The 14,911-nt window shown below is 38.9% G+C and overlaps 1 protein-coding gene across 9 annotated transcripts in view; it reads left to right on the plus strand.

Annotated features, from left to right (window-relative positions):
- Window positions 1–14,539, plus strand: part of sptbn2 (spectrin, beta, non-erythrocytic 2) — a 124,867-nt gene extending 110,328 nt beyond the window's left edge. For 4 of the 9 annotated variants that reach the window (XM_077231209.1, XM_077231207.1, XM_077231210.1 and 1 more), the window contains 18 exons: window positions 266–490; window positions 1,255–1,344; window positions 1,431–1,724; window positions 2,053–2,183; window positions 2,272–2,476; window positions 3,078–3,455; window positions 4,466–4,710; window positions 6,523–6,661; window positions 6,789–6,873; window positions 7,055–7,251; window positions 7,362–7,477; window positions 8,328–8,403; window positions 8,825–8,938; window positions 9,625–9,651; window positions 10,615–10,796; window positions 10,890–11,063; window positions 11,158–11,200; window positions 11,283–14,539. In XM_077231209.1, the coding sequence (XP_077087324.1) occupies window positions 266–490; window positions 1,255–1,344; window positions 1,431–1,724; window positions 2,053–2,183; window positions 2,272–2,476; window positions 3,078–3,455; window positions 4,466–4,710; window positions 6,523–6,661; window positions 6,789–6,873; window positions 7,055–7,251; window positions 7,362–7,477; window positions 8,328–8,403; window positions 8,825–8,938; window positions 9,625–9,651; window positions 10,615–10,796; window positions 10,890–11,063; window positions 11,158–11,200; window positions 11,283–11,492 (2,931 nt within the window). In that variant the 3' untranslated portion in view covers window positions 11,493–14,539. The remainder of the gene's footprint in view (window positions 1–265; window positions 491–1,254; window positions 1,345–1,430; window positions 1,725–2,052; window positions 2,184–2,271; window positions 2,477–3,077; window positions 3,456–4,465; window positions 4,711–6,522; window positions 6,662–6,788; window positions 6,874–7,054; window positions 7,252–7,361; window positions 7,478–8,327; window positions 8,404–8,824; window positions 8,939–9,624; window positions 9,652–10,614; window positions 10,797–10,889; window positions 11,064–11,157; window positions 11,201–11,282) is intronic. The other 5 variants (XM_077231213.1, XM_077231214.1, XM_077231215.1 and 2 more) reach the window with 2 other exon arrangements.
- The last annotated feature ends 372 nt before the right edge of the window (window positions 14,540–14,911 follow it).

Below are 14,911 nucleotides of genomic sequence, written 5' to 3' on the forward strand. Positions count from 1 at the left end.
GCGGCAATCTCATTGGTCGGATAGTTTTTGACGCGGCGCGTCAAACCAAAAAAACGAACCCGAGGCGTTTTTAAAAAAATGACGCTTTTACGCTGGCCGTTTTTCGCGTCGGTGTGCACACTCACATTGGCGCCCTTTGTTTAATCACGAGGCGTTAAACGTCGGCGAATATCGCGCACGAAATTCGTCCCGGCGTGAACAGGCCTTTAGCGTAAGTTTTCAACCTGATGACCCCTTATGTGACCCTGTACTATGTGTGTGTCAGATGCTGGAGCATCAGATGGAGGTGCGTGAGAAAGAGGTCCAGTCTCTGCAATCACAGGCTCTGGCCTTGGCCCAAGAGGATTCTGGGACTGTGGAGGTGGATGGTCAGCAGAGAAGGGTGACAGACAGCTTTGCTCAGCTGCAGGACCCTCTAAAACAGCGGAGGCAGCATCTTCTTGCTTCAAAAGAGGCTCATCAGTTCAACAGAGACCTTGAGGATGAGATTGTGAGTCACAAACACGAACCGCTACACTGTAAAAAAATAAAAATAAAACATTTGACAAGAAAATACTTTCAATCTTTCTACTTGAAAAATTCACCTTTATTTCAGTGTGTTGCTTTATTTCTTTGTAATTTTTGTGAAAATTACTAGCAATTTCTGAGTGAAAATAGTTTCAAAGTACCCTACCGTTCAAAAGTTTGGAGTCTACATTTTTTTTTAAAGACATTAATACTGTTATTCAGCAAAGAAGGATTAAATTGATTAAAAAAACTGTAAAGACATTTATAATATTTTACAAGATTTGTGTTTCAAATAAATGATGTTCTTTTGAACTTTCTATTCATCAAAGAAATATATTAAAATCAAAAACAGTTATTTTAAATTGTAATAATATTTCATAATTTTGCTGTTTTTATGGTTTTTTTGATCAACTAATTGCAGCCTGGTTGAGCATAAGAGACTTCTTTCAAAAACATTAACAAATCTTACCAACCTTAAAGGGATAGTGCACCCAAAAATAGAAATTCTGTCATTAATTACTCACCCTCATGTCGTTCCAAACCTGTCAGACTTTCATTAATCTTCGGAACACAAATTGAAGAGTGATTAAATGGTGACAGAATTTTTATTTTTAGCTGAACTGTCCCTTTTAAACTTTTGAACAGTAGTGTAAATCCCACACATAATCTTTTTTTTGGTATACTCATACATACACGCAATATTCATTTGGAAAAGTTTTTAGTCATTTTTTATGTTTTTGTCTAAAGTTATGGGTGAAGGAAAGGATGCCCCTTGCCACTTCAACAGACCATGGTAAAGATCTGCCCAGTGTTCAGTTGCTCATCAAAAAGAATCAGGTAATTGCTCAATCAATGTGTTTGAAGTTATTAAAATGTTTTTTTTTTTTTTTTCACTGTTTGACTGAGTTTCCATTATCCTCTAGACTCTGCAGAAGGAGATTCAGGGTCATCAGCCCCGTATCGATGACATACAGGCTCACGGTCAAAACATGTCTCCTGGGAAAGAGTCAGAGATGGACAGGGAGAGGATAGCTGCTCTTGATGAACGTCTGGCGGAGCTGAGGGAATTGTGGGCCCTTATGATTTCTGAGACAGAGAAGAGAAACATGAGACTAGCAGAGGCTAACCGAGCACAGCAGTTTTATGCAGATGCTGCGGAGGCTGAGGCCTGGATGGGGGAACAAGAGCTTCATATGATGTCAGAGGAGAAGGCAAAGGTCAGTGAGACTGAACTATGTAGGTGTTATTTACAGCTATTCAAAAGATGCTTAAAAGAATTGTGCACTTGGAAGTATAATGACACATACACTGCCATTCAAAAGCCCCGCATACAATAGACCTCCTTCAGTACTTTTTAAATGCATCCCAGTTTGAGACTGTTTGATCATGAGACCTTTCTTTGAAGAAGCTAAAATGTGAGATAGTTAGATTAGGTTCAAAAACTCTTGAGTTTAAGTAATTTGCCAAAGTTCTGTACTGTTCTATACTGTACAGAGTACTGAGTGTTTATGTATGCATTGTTTAAAGTTTTTATGGTTGTTGTAGGATGAGCAGAGTGCTCTGGTGATGGTGAAGAAACACCAGATTCTGGAGCAGGCTCTAGAGGACTACGCTCAGACCATCCACCAGCTGGCCAATAGCAGCAGACTCATGGTGAACAGCGAACACCCAGAGAGGTGGGGAGTATAAAAGGGTTGGTGGATTGTCAGGTAAAGCGTTTGAAGTGAAGTATTGGTATAATCTATTTTCTTTCTCCTCTTGTAGTGAAAGAATCACTCTTAGGCAGGCCCAGGTGGATAAACTGTATGCAGGGTTGAAGGATCTGGCTGAAGAGAGGAGGGGTAAACTGCAGGAGAGACTGAGACTGACCCAGCTGAAGAGAGAGGTGGATGATTTAGAGCAGTGGATCGCAGAGAGAGAGGTCGTCGCCGGGTCTCATGAACTTGGACAAGACTACGAACATGTGACGGTAGGAAATCTATTTTTCCGTCCTCGATTCCTAAATCTTAACTCCTGGAATTGCAAAAACTTCATTCAGTTTATCATATTTATGTGAACTACTTCTTCAGGTTATATCTACACTAATCTGGATACATGTGAAAACGCACTTTTTTCTCTAGGTTTTGACCTTCCATCCACACTGACACCAATACTCAGTTGTCTTGTGAAAACTGAGCTTTTTGAAGATGCTCTTTCGAGTTGATACATTTTAAAAGCAGTTTTCGCTTTGTTGTTTGCGACCAAATCGAATCAGTAAGTGGTGAGATAATTTGCTAATAAAGTGATTGTGCGAGAAGAATGTCGTTGGAACTTTATAATGGTTTCTCTCTATCACCTCTGTGAGCTTTTATTACACTTTACACATGTGCAGTTTGCTTATTTTAGCGTTTTCTTTTAAAAAAAAATATTATTTGACGAAAATCGCTTGAAAATGCAATTTTGATTGAGCTTTTTCCACTACCTTTTTCAAATGTATCCGGATTAAGGTAGGTGTAACCTTAAACTTTCTTAGAATATTATACAGTGGGATTGCACTCTTTAATTCTGGATGTTGTCTCTCGACCCTTTAGATGTTGCGTGACAAGTTCCGGGAATTTGCGCGGGACACCAGCACAATTGGCCAGGAGCGTGTGGATGCAGTGAACGCTCAGGCAGATGAACTTATCGAGTCGGGTCATCCGGAAAACGCCAGCGTAGCTGAGTGGAAGGATGGGCTCAATGAGGCCTGGGCCGACCTGCTGGAGCTCATCGACACACGCACCCAGATGCTGGCCGCCTCGTACGAGCTGCACCGCTTCCATCAGGATGCCCGGGAAGCTCTTGGGCTCATAAGGGAGAAGAAGGAGACACTAGCTGGAGCCGAACTTGGACGGGACTTGAACACTGTCCAGCACTTGCTTAGACAGCATACGGCCTATGAGCATGATGTGCAGGCACTCAGCGGACAGGTGAGAGCCTTCCTTTAACCTTTTCCCATATATGCTCTACATCAGGGGTGCCCAGTCCTGCTCCTGCCAATCGACTGTCCTGCACAGTTCATCTTCAACCCTAATCAAACACACCTGAGGCTACCAATTAAGGTCTTCAGGATCACCTGAAAATTAAAGCATACCTGCGAACTAGTCGCTTTTCAGCAAAATTCGTCATTTATGTGAATCGTGTAGATCCGATGAGGTACACTTCACTTCACTTCACAATAAAAATTGGGAATGTGCTAATTAGACTGTAGTGAGCACATAGACGTCTTACGAGCTGTTGTGATCTTTTTTTGGTGCTCTTATGATGCGTGAGCGTGACAGTCACATCGCTGTGAACCGATCACCTGTTCCGCTTTACAGCACCACAAAAAAACATGAATGAACTCAGGGCTCGACATTAACGCTTGTCCGGGACAAGGGGAATTTTTGAAAGGGCACGTGAAAGATAATTTTACTTGCCCGACCGGACAAGTAGCTTAACTTAAGTGACAAAAATTAACCAGGCCAGACCTGCATTGCCACCTATTGCCAGTTTAGTTTCATGTTTAAGTGTTGCATTTTTTTTTTATTTGTATGTTCAAACATTTATTTAAAACATCAATCTCATATTGATGATTTAAGTATGTAAAATCTGAAAATATTGCTTCTGAATAAATATATTTACACCACCAAAAAATCCCCCCCTCCCGTAAATGGTACTGTACATACAATTTGCTATGTACTGTACCTGATAGGACCCATGCACACCCATCCAAACCCCATCCACCCATCCCCCCCATGTCACCTTTTTCACCACTGTTGAGTTTGCAGGTATGTTAAAGGAAGGTGTGTTTGATTAGGGTTGGAGATGAACTGTGCTGGACAGTCGATCGGCGGGAGCAGGATTGGGCACCCCTGCTCTACATTTTCTGATGGCTTGATTTTGACGGTTTGACTATGTGTCTAAAGGTTAAACATCATTCTTTGACCCTTCATTGCAGGTTACACAGGTGCAGGATGATGCTGCACGTCTGCAGAAAGCGTACGCCGGAGAGAAAGCTGATGATATCCATCGCCATGAGTGTGCGGTCGCAGAGGCCTGGGAGGGGCTTCAATCGGCCACTCAAGCCAGACGGCTGCTCCTGCTGGACACAGTGGAGAAGTTCAGATTCTTAAACATGGTCAGAGACCTCATGTTGTGGATGGAGGGAATCAACTTACAGATCCAGTCACATGACAGTCCGAGGTACATGCAAACCATACACATTGTGAAATCTAAATCAAACATACACTACCCTTCAAAAGTTTGGGGGCAGTACGGTTTCTTAAAGCTACACTGTGTAATTTTTTAAGTTGATTCTTAGCAAAAAACACTTTGTTCTTTCAAAATCATATGTGCTTATTAATGTGTAATTACTTCTACCAACTAATCAAGTATTCTCGTAAGCGTAGAATCTGCCATTTAGAATACATTCGAGCGAGCTGCTTGAATGGCGGAAGCCATGATGCGCATCCATCTTGAAAATAGATTAGCCAAAGAGGGACATACCTGAAAATTCAAGCTTCGCCTTTCGCGTTTTTACACTCAGTGACACCATGACGAATGTTAGGGGGAGATTACTGCCATAATGAAATAATATGGCCATCGTATGACGTTAAAACGCCTTCGGAATGGGAGGGGCTAGAAAGTAATATTCAGTTGGTAGTCATATACAATTTCACCGCTAAATGGGAGAAAATCCTACATGGTGTAGCTTTAATGTTTTTGAACGAAATCAGGCTGCATTTATTTGATCAAACAGTTCAGTACAGTATAGGCAGGAACACACCAAGCCGACGGTTCGCCGTCTGGCAGTTTTTGTGCGTCGGCCGACTAAGTTTTCTCAGTGCGTTCACCACCGTCGGCTGAAATTGGTCCTCGTCGGTTTTGTAACAGTGTGTGAGTGGGTGCATGTGAGTTTCTTTGGCTAACATGCAGTGATTAATATGTGAATGAATGTGCATGTTCGGGCCGTCGGTGAGAGAGAGAACTCTGATTGGCTTTTCAGCTTAGTGTACGAGTCAATGCACGAGAATAATAGCAAATCAGAGAGCAAAGAAGTCAAAACGGTACAGATAGAAGGCTGCTATGTTACGTCATCTTACATGAGTGTTCCTTGGCAAATATTTAAATATTATCATGAGTGGAGTGGAATAAAGAAAGTGTTTAACAGGATTGATATTCAAAACGGTAAGCACGCTCTGTTTTGTTTATGTTTTGTTTAATGTTATCTGCAGCCTGCAGTGTCGGTTTCTCTTTTTGAATGTCGAAATTAGATGAATATATCTGCAGAAATAGAACGTTGTCTCATTCACACGCAGGTGCAGAACGCGCATTCTAGCTAACAGTCGGCTGTAGTTCTCTCGGTGTGTTCAAGTACAGCTTTTTACCCCGATGCGAGGCGACAACACAGTCGGCTTTCATCAGCGCTAGTTCGTCGGCGTCGGCTTGGTGTGTTCCTGCCTTAATATTTTGAAATATTGTTACAAATTTTAAATAACTTTTATATTTTAATATATTTTAAAACAAATGGCAAAGCTGAATTTTTTAGCATCATTACTCCAGTCGTCAGTGTCACATGATCCTTCAGAAATCATTCTAATATGATTATTTGGTGCTCAAGAAACATTTATTATTATTATCAATGTTGAAAACAGTTGTGTTGTGGATGCTTGTGGTTTTTTTTCAGGATTCTTTGATGAATGAAGTTCAGAATAACAGCATTTATTTGAAATATAAAAGGCTTTGTAACATTAATGTTCTTTACTGTCTTTACTGTCACTTTTGATCATTAATGCATCATTGCTTAATAAAAGTATTGTTTAAAAAAAAACGTTTGAACGGTAGGGAATATACACTGATATAGTATACAATTCATACAACTAATTTAAGTACATAAAATAATATAAAAATGATTTACAATTGTACACGTACAGTTGTTAGGAATCTGTTTAAAAAGGAATTACATACATGAGTAAGTAAAGAAATGATGAGAGTCATATATGCTCTGTGTTGTAGGGACGTCTCCTCAGCTGGTCTGGTCATCGCCAACCATCAGGACATTAAGTCTGAGATAGACACTAGAGCAGACAGCTTCACTGCTTGCAGTGAAATGGGACAGGCCCTCACCAATAACAACCACTATGCTTCAGATGAGGTTTGTCCACACCACATAGACACAAATGAACATGCACATTCATTCACATATTAATCACTGCATGTTAGCCAAAGAAACCCACATGCACCCCCTCACACACTGAGGTAATTGAATGTCTGATTTCTAGATTGAAGAGAAATTGGATCAGCTTCAGGCCAAACGCACTGAAATTAATCAGAAGTGGCTAGAGAAAATGGACCACTTACAGCTCGGTGAGTACGTGGGAGGAAGCTTGTTTCTGTGGCTCGTAGCATGCTAAAGAGATTTGCATTTAAGGGGGCAGATTTGATGTATATGTTTTTCTAATTATGATATTGTTTGACCATATGGCATCCTTACATTCATGTGATATCTCATACTCTTGTTATTCCTCTGCTTCTGTGTGTACGTCAGTTCTGGAAGTGTTACAGTTCAGTAGGGATGCGTCTATGGCCGAATCGTGGCTGGCCGGACAGGAGCCCCTTGTCAGGGCAGCAGAATTGGGCTCTAACGTAGATGAGGTTGAGAGTCTTATCAAACGCCACGAAGCCTTTGAAAAACTGGCAGCAGGCTGGGAAGATCGTTTCACACAGCTAGAGAAGCTCACCACGGTTTGTTAACTACACACCTACACCTATAAAAGTGCAGGATTTGTAATGATAACGCCATTTATTGCATCCTTCTTTACATGTTCTCACTTTCTCATGTTATTCTCTGTCAGCTGGAAGAACAGGAAATTCAAAGAAAACGGGAAGAGGAAGAGAGGGCCCGGCGACCACCCACACCTCCCCCCGTGGAGGAAGTAGTACAGTCTGAGATTAACGATTCTGCTGCCAGGTAAGAAATAGACTGTACCATTCTACTCAGCTAGAGGGGTAGTCATTTTTTCCCGTTAGCTTTTTCACTTTTTTTGCTAGTTTTTGCTAGTTTTGCCTCGTAACCAATGTCAAAAACAAAAATACTCACTGAGTGCAAAATGCAAGTAAAAATAGACTTTGACAATTAAATAAAACCATTACATTTACACTACCATTCAAAAGTTTGGGGTCAGTAAGACTTTTTCATTTAAAGAAATTAATACTTTTATTCAGCAAGGATGCATTAAATTGATCAGAAGGGACAGTCAATTTTTTTAAATATTTTTACAAGATTTCTATTTAAATAAATGTGGTTCTTTTTGAACTTTCTATAAAGAATCCTGAAAAAAATGCATCATGGTTTCCAAAAAATGTTAAGCAGCTCTGAAATAAATGTTTCATCAAATCAGCATATTAGAATAATTTCTGAAGGATCATGTGACGCTGAAGACTGGAGTAATGATGCTGAAAATGACTAAATAAATTACAATTTAAATTATATTTAAATAGAAAATTGTACAAATATTTCACAATATTATTGCTTTTACTGCGATTTAAAAAAAATGCAGCCTTGGTGAGCATAAGAGACTTCTTTTAAAAACATTAACCAATCTTGCCAACCCCATCATTTTGAACGGTAGTATTTATTAGCTATTTTTAATGTTGTTTTTTTCTTCAGGAAAACATTCAATCAAATGATTTAAGAAGAAAACAGCTAATTAATACATGATTGCTATTGACAGGTGTGGCAAAAAGATACTTCTGGACCATAGTTGTAACTTTCTGTTTTTAATGACGATTTTACACTTGTATGTTTGCTTATCTTTAAGGACGAGTCTAGACCAGACTACATTGAACCAGTCAGTTTCTGTCAATGGTGTTTACAGTGACCAGGAAACATCACAGGTCAGATATGGTCCACTCTGTGCTTGCATTAAAATGATCTTTTCATATTGATCCAGTTATGCATTCACTTTCATACATGATTACATCACGTTAGTATACAGACACAGTTTTAAAATTCATTTCAAGACACACGTCACAGTCCCGTCTCAATTGTGCTGTCTTTTTGTGTGTTCAGTGTCTTTTTCCTTGTTCCTCTCAATTATTCATGTTGTTGTCAATGTTCTGCTGTAAACTCTTGAGTCTCTTTGAGTGTGGGAGAATGTTGCAACAAAATGAGCGTCTAACAAAACTGTCACCACGTTTTCATGGTCACACAGTGTGGATGTTCTTTTAATTGTCAGAACAATGTTTCAACACAAACAAATGCTAATTCGAACACGCTGACATGTTAACACATTCTTGTGACGTCTCTTATCTGCAGTCAATATCGGTCTCTGTATCTGAACTCAAGAAAGCCGAACGTAAACCAGAGAGTAAACCTCAGTCTAACCCAGTTTCTAAGCCTGTGCCTAAACCCCACAAGGCACAGGAGCGTGTGAGTACTAACCCTGTAGCGCCAGCCTCGCCTGTAGCCGCAGTGTAGCATCGCTGCCCCATCGCTGCTTGCGCCTAACAACCCAGCAGCCTGGCAGCATGATGGCAGCTATACCACACCTGCTAGAAGGCAAAGTCACAGCTTTGCTGCTTTCTATTGCTTTCAGTGAATCAGTCTTGTGCTTTTTATGTATGTATTTTGCTACTGTAATTTTGAACTTATGATATTTTTGTCTTGCTTAGGCCTGAGCTTCAACATCAGTGTTTGCGATGCACTTTATCACATGCAAATGTCTATTTTATGATGGTAAAAGGCAGCTTTGTTGTTCTGTGGAGTGCTGTTGTTTTACTGTTTGTTGTCAGGGGATCTTAACTTACAGTAGGTCTAGGCCTGGTTTCACAAACAGGGCTCAGATTAAGCCAGGATTAGGACTTATTTTATAAACGTGCCTTGGAAAAAAAACATTACTGGTGTGCATCTGGAGACGAAACGGTGGCACTGACAAAATGTAAGATATCTCAGTGCTAGTTGCTTTCAGTGAAAACAGCTCAAACATGCATTTTAGTCCGGGACTAGGTTTAAAGCCTTGTCTGTGAAACCAGGGGCTAGTGTTCGGGTACATCACAACAACTAACAACTAATTCCCTACTAATCCAACTGAGACATTGTTTCTTTATTTCCTTCAGTTTCATCGGATTTTACTTTATTCCAAGGCAACTATTTTTCCTAACATTTGTATTTACTTATTTGGCTTAGAATATAAAGTTAGTTTGAGTAACTGACTGTTTTAGGCAGATGTGTCCCAGTGTCTTTGTGGCAGTGTTATATCACTATTACGCCCTACATACCCTCAGCTTTTCCATACTGCCCCACGTTTGTATTTGATGGAACATGCCGGTGTTGGTGTGTGTGTATGTTTTTTTTTTTGTTTTTTTTGTCTCCTTATGTCTTTGAGAGTGCCTTTCCTTTCCTTTTGTGTGCATGTACATATTGTGCTTATTGAGTTTGAATATTTTGATTCATCTGTTCATTTGGATGATAAAGTATCATCCAGGAATATTTGTTTGTCATTAGTCAGGGATTACACCTCAAAATTCAGTTAGTCACCAAAAAAATAACTAAGTTAATTTATGAGAATACTGAGACAGGACATGTTATGAAGTGTCAGTAAGATTTTTTTAAAACAAATTATTACTTTTGTTCAGCAAGGACACAATAAAATTATTTAAGAGTGACAATAAAGACTTTTTACATTGTTCAAATAAATGCTGTCAACATTGATAATATATATATATATATAAGAAACCAAATCAGCATATTAGAATTATTTCTGAAGGATCATGTGACACTGAAGACTGGAGTAATGAAAATTCAGCTTTGCCATTACAGCAATAAACTACATTTTAAAAATTACATTTCAACAAAAACAGTTATTTTAAATAGTAAAAATCTTATAACCCCAAACGGTAGTGTGAGACTGTAATATTTTTAATGAATAGTTTAAAGTATGTTTGTTGCCTATTAATATAGCATGTAACTGTGAACAAGTTACATAAAGCCTTTAACAGATAAAAGTAGTATTGACCAGAACAATAGTGACCTAATCACTATTTGTGGTAATAGAAACAATGCGTTATTGTAACGTCTACTAACTGTGGCCTGTTCCTGTCAACCAGGGATCAGAATCGGAATCAGTTAACGGTCCGGGCCGTGACAGCGGTCTGGACTCAGCATCACGGCAAGACCCTTCAGCAACACTGCCAGGGCGAGGAGGAGCAGAGGCGGCCACAGAAGCCATGGAGGGCATCCTTTGCAGGAAACATGAAATGGAATCGCTCAACAAAAAAGCAGCCACCAGGTGACACAGGAAGCAAAATTATGAAAGAATGATAAGGGGAATCTAATCAGGTTTAATCATGTAAATGGTGTGTTTCTCTCTGTGCATTTGTAGATCGTGGCAGAATGTATATTGCGTTTTACGTAAGGGAAGTATGGGCTTCTATAAGGACAACAAGAGTGCCTCTAATGGAATCCCCTACCATGGAGAAGTTCCCATCAGCCTCAACGAGGCTGTCTGTGAGGTAGCCCATGACTACAAGAAGAGGAAAAATGTATTTAAACTTAGGTGAGAAAGAGATAAGGGAAGACATTTTATCAGTAATTATGAAAATGAATAAAGTTCTTTGAATGTGACATTATGGTGTTTCATTTTTTTAAAGGCTTGGGGATGGAAAAGAGTTCTTGTTCCAAGCGAAGGATGAGGTAATTTGTGCAAAGGATGAAAAGATAATGTTTTTAGGTTGTACTCTTATATTAAGATTTTTTATTTTGTTTTCTCCCCCAGGCTGAGATGAGTTCATGGATTCGATCAATCCAGTCATCCCTGTTGCCTGGTGAGCGCTCGCCGGGTGGCACACGAGGTCTAAGTCGGGCGATGACCATGCCACCAATGTCTCCCAGCTCGGGCGACGCAGGAGGCGTGACCATGCGCAATAAAGACGGCAAAGATAGAGGCGGCGAGAAGCGCTTCAGTTTCTTTGGCAAGAAGAAATAAGCACCAAAATATCCCACAGATCTCCACAGTGAGCCAAACAAGAGATGGAAGTTTGTCAACACTCAAAAGAAACTGATAAAGTTAGAAAAGGCAAAGAAAACTCGCATGTCACTTTGTGATAGGTTTTTGCCCTTTATTTTTCTTCCACTCAATTGTTTTTTTTTTATTCATCTCATTTCGCCTCTTATATGGAACTCCACTTTTGGCCGGACGGCGAGCTCAAAGCCAAGGGAGTGGCTTCCCTGACCGAGAGCCATCCTGAAAGTTTAGCTCATACCTTTCAATTTGAATCATTTCCTTTTAACTTTTTCCCTAAAAATAATTTTATCTTTGGGTTAGACAGCATTTCCATACTGTAATGACCAAGAGTGCTATTTTGTCTTTTTCCCCTGATGATTTTTATTTCCTGTCTTAATTTTGACCTCTCACTTTCTTTGTAAAGGACTACAGTCCTTTTTTTCCGGTATTATTATACTTATAGCTAAAGATTTTATTGTTATTGCTATTATTAATATTGTTTATTTGCTGTTCCGTTTTTGAGTCGATTTAAAGTAAAATATTTAAAGAAAATGTAAGTATAGTTGGTATGATCTCATGTTCAGAGGACAAAGCAGAAAGAAGCCCATAAGTCAGAGGTGGGAGTTCATGCTGGTCTTTTTCCTTTCCTTTTTATTTTTTCTTGATATGACTGTTGAATGCTTTTTTTTTTAAGAGTAGTGTTTTTCAGCTTAAAGGTGGGAAAAAACACTATTTATGATGGCTTTATTATATAGTTTTTTTTTATCTTTCTGTTCTCTCTATCTCATTTCCATTAAGAAACTTTAGGTATATGTTCTTATTCTGTGGCTTGTTCCTTTAGCTCATCAAGTTCCTTTGTTCTCTTTATCTTGTTCTTTTCTTAGACCAGAAAAGTGTTTGTTGTGAAGATTGAAACTGAGGTGTGATGCTGTGGTTTGGACGTTGGTTTTACAATTGCTCGAAAGCAAACAGACACAACACAAGAATCACTTGCACAAGCCAACATTAAACTCACGTTAAACAAAGAATTTGAGGACGGCATATATATATTTTTCCCCCCATTTTCTTGTAACTTTGATTTGAATATGTAGTTGACCAAGTTTCCTATTGGAATGTATTCTCAGGCGTCAGTTTCACCATTCACACACCGACAGACACGCACATGCTTTTCTCTCTCCTAACCCTACACTTTAAATACTTTACAGGGATGAACCTCTATTATTGGGATTTGTGTCAGTGATGCTCTTGAGGTTGATGCTGTATTTTTAGGTGTGTGTGTGAGCGTGTGTGTGCTCTGAAGAGGTTGCTTTCAGGTATATTGGTTGTGAATGTGCTTCAACTCTGAATGAGAAACTAAATTACTGAGGTATTCTTAATGTGGACCAAATCAACAGTTTTTCCCCCTTGCACGGTGATTGAGATGATCTCTCCCCTTTATTTGTACATCACAAGTTACTATAAATTATCTTCCTCGGAGGAATGTGAAATTTTTACCGCATGCTTATATAATTGTAGGTTTTATACTTGCGGTCAAAAAGAGATAACTCTCTTCTTCCCCGTAAGTAGCGTACACAGAGGCAGAATCAATGGCAACCTAGCTGACGTGATTTCAGATATACTTTTGCAGTTAAACGCATGATGTCCTGGTGTAACAAGTGTACCCACTGTGGCATGAAAGCAGTATTTTTGTAGGATTAAAGACTTTTCAGCCTCATATGATTGTGTGAAAGCTTGCCTTGGTGTGTTAATATTAGCGCAAGGTGTGTTTTTTTGACGTCATACATCGAAGCCCCTTAATGTGAGGTGTGTGGAGTATTGAGCCATGTCCACTCCCTTTGGAGATGCATTTTAGAGGTCCGCACGAAGACGCAGTAAACTGAAAGCTGAACTTTTTCTTTTTACTTTTTTTTTGCTGTGACTTTTGATGTGAAGGAAAATGATGCAGACTCTCTACTGAACCCTCAAAAACAGCCTTTTTCAGTGATTGGACAATGTCACTGAAACTCATTTTCCTCTCTGTTCAGTGACGTGAATTGTGACTTGTTCTGAATGAGAAATTTGGAGCTTGGAGTCACCTTTGTGAAACATTCTCTGGATCAGTCTGATGCTCTCTATTCTAAAGGTTATAACGCTGCAGTAGAATGATCTAGTTGTAGACCAGTGCTTTTGTTCACACAGAATACCGTCATTGAGCTGTAAGATGATCCATTTAGTCTGAGCCTACACATACGGTTGATAAATTTCTTCCTGAAATAAGTCAATGTGTTGCATTGGATTAGACTCTCAAATTTGTGCTGTTGATTTTTTTTCTATTCTTTTTTTCATAGGTGCTTAATCTGAAAACATTTTCTTCCTCTCACAATTTACACTTCCCAGTGTGGTTGGTTTTAACCCAGTTTGCTTAGATGGTCTGTAACATTGTTGCACACAAGCGAATCTAGATAATTCAGTCTGTGTATATTTCAATGGACTGGTGAGGAAGATTGTACGGGAAAATTAATTGTGATTATATTGCAATACATGAATACAGTGAATTCAATGGGGAGAAACTCCTCTCTTGGTAAAAGTGAGTGGACTGAGCATTAGATTTGATGAAATCTGGGTTTTTTTAAAGCAAATTTTCCCCCTCATTAAATTGTAGTATATTTTACATTTTAATGCGTCTTCAAAAATATTCCCACCAAATACCCAATAAAAATACAATTTATTAAAGAATGTTAATTCATTCTTGATTTTAAACCTGAGTTGTTAATATCACTATTATTATTTGTTGTTAGTATTATTATTATAATAAAAGTCATTATTAATATTAATATTATCAATACTACTGTTGCAACTGCACCTCGTGTAAAACTGCAGCTTATTCCTGCTGAGTTTCTCGTCTGTAATACCAAACCCCGCCACTTGGGGGCAAGTGTGCTGTGGAGCATTTTTCATTACTGATCAAAACAAGAAAAAAGACTTGTTTGTTGACTTGTGTATCTACATCTAATATTAGGAATAAAAACATGATTTGAAAAGAAAAAAAAGTGTGGCGTTCTTTTTCTATAATTTCTATAGATGTTTAAATATAAGATTAATAGAGTGTAGACCGGGGAGTGTTGTGTAACACAGGGGTCAGTTGTAACACTGTTAGAAAAGAGCTGTGATGTCAACACTATCATACACTCCCATCACCTTTTGAGCTCACAGGAGAAGTGTCATGTGACCAAGCAATTTTTTTTTTCAGGGGAATTTTTTTTTTTAAGCGTGATTGGTGATTTTAAGGTGACACGTTACTACATGTACTTACTAATTACAGTAAATTATGCATAATTTCAAGTAACTAATCCTAAACCATAACTCTATATTTAGTACATACGTCACCTTGAAATTACAATGATTGTTAGACAAAAAGGTTA

This window comes from Siphateles boraxobius, unplaced genomic scaffold (genome assembly GCF_051911475.1).
Source record: "Siphateles boraxobius isolate OS27281-9 unplaced genomic scaffold, OSU_SipBor_1 16, whole genome shotgun sequence".
Taxonomy (NCBI): Eukaryota; Metazoa; Chordata; class Actinopteri; order Cypriniformes; family Leuciscidae; genus Siphateles; species Siphateles boraxobius.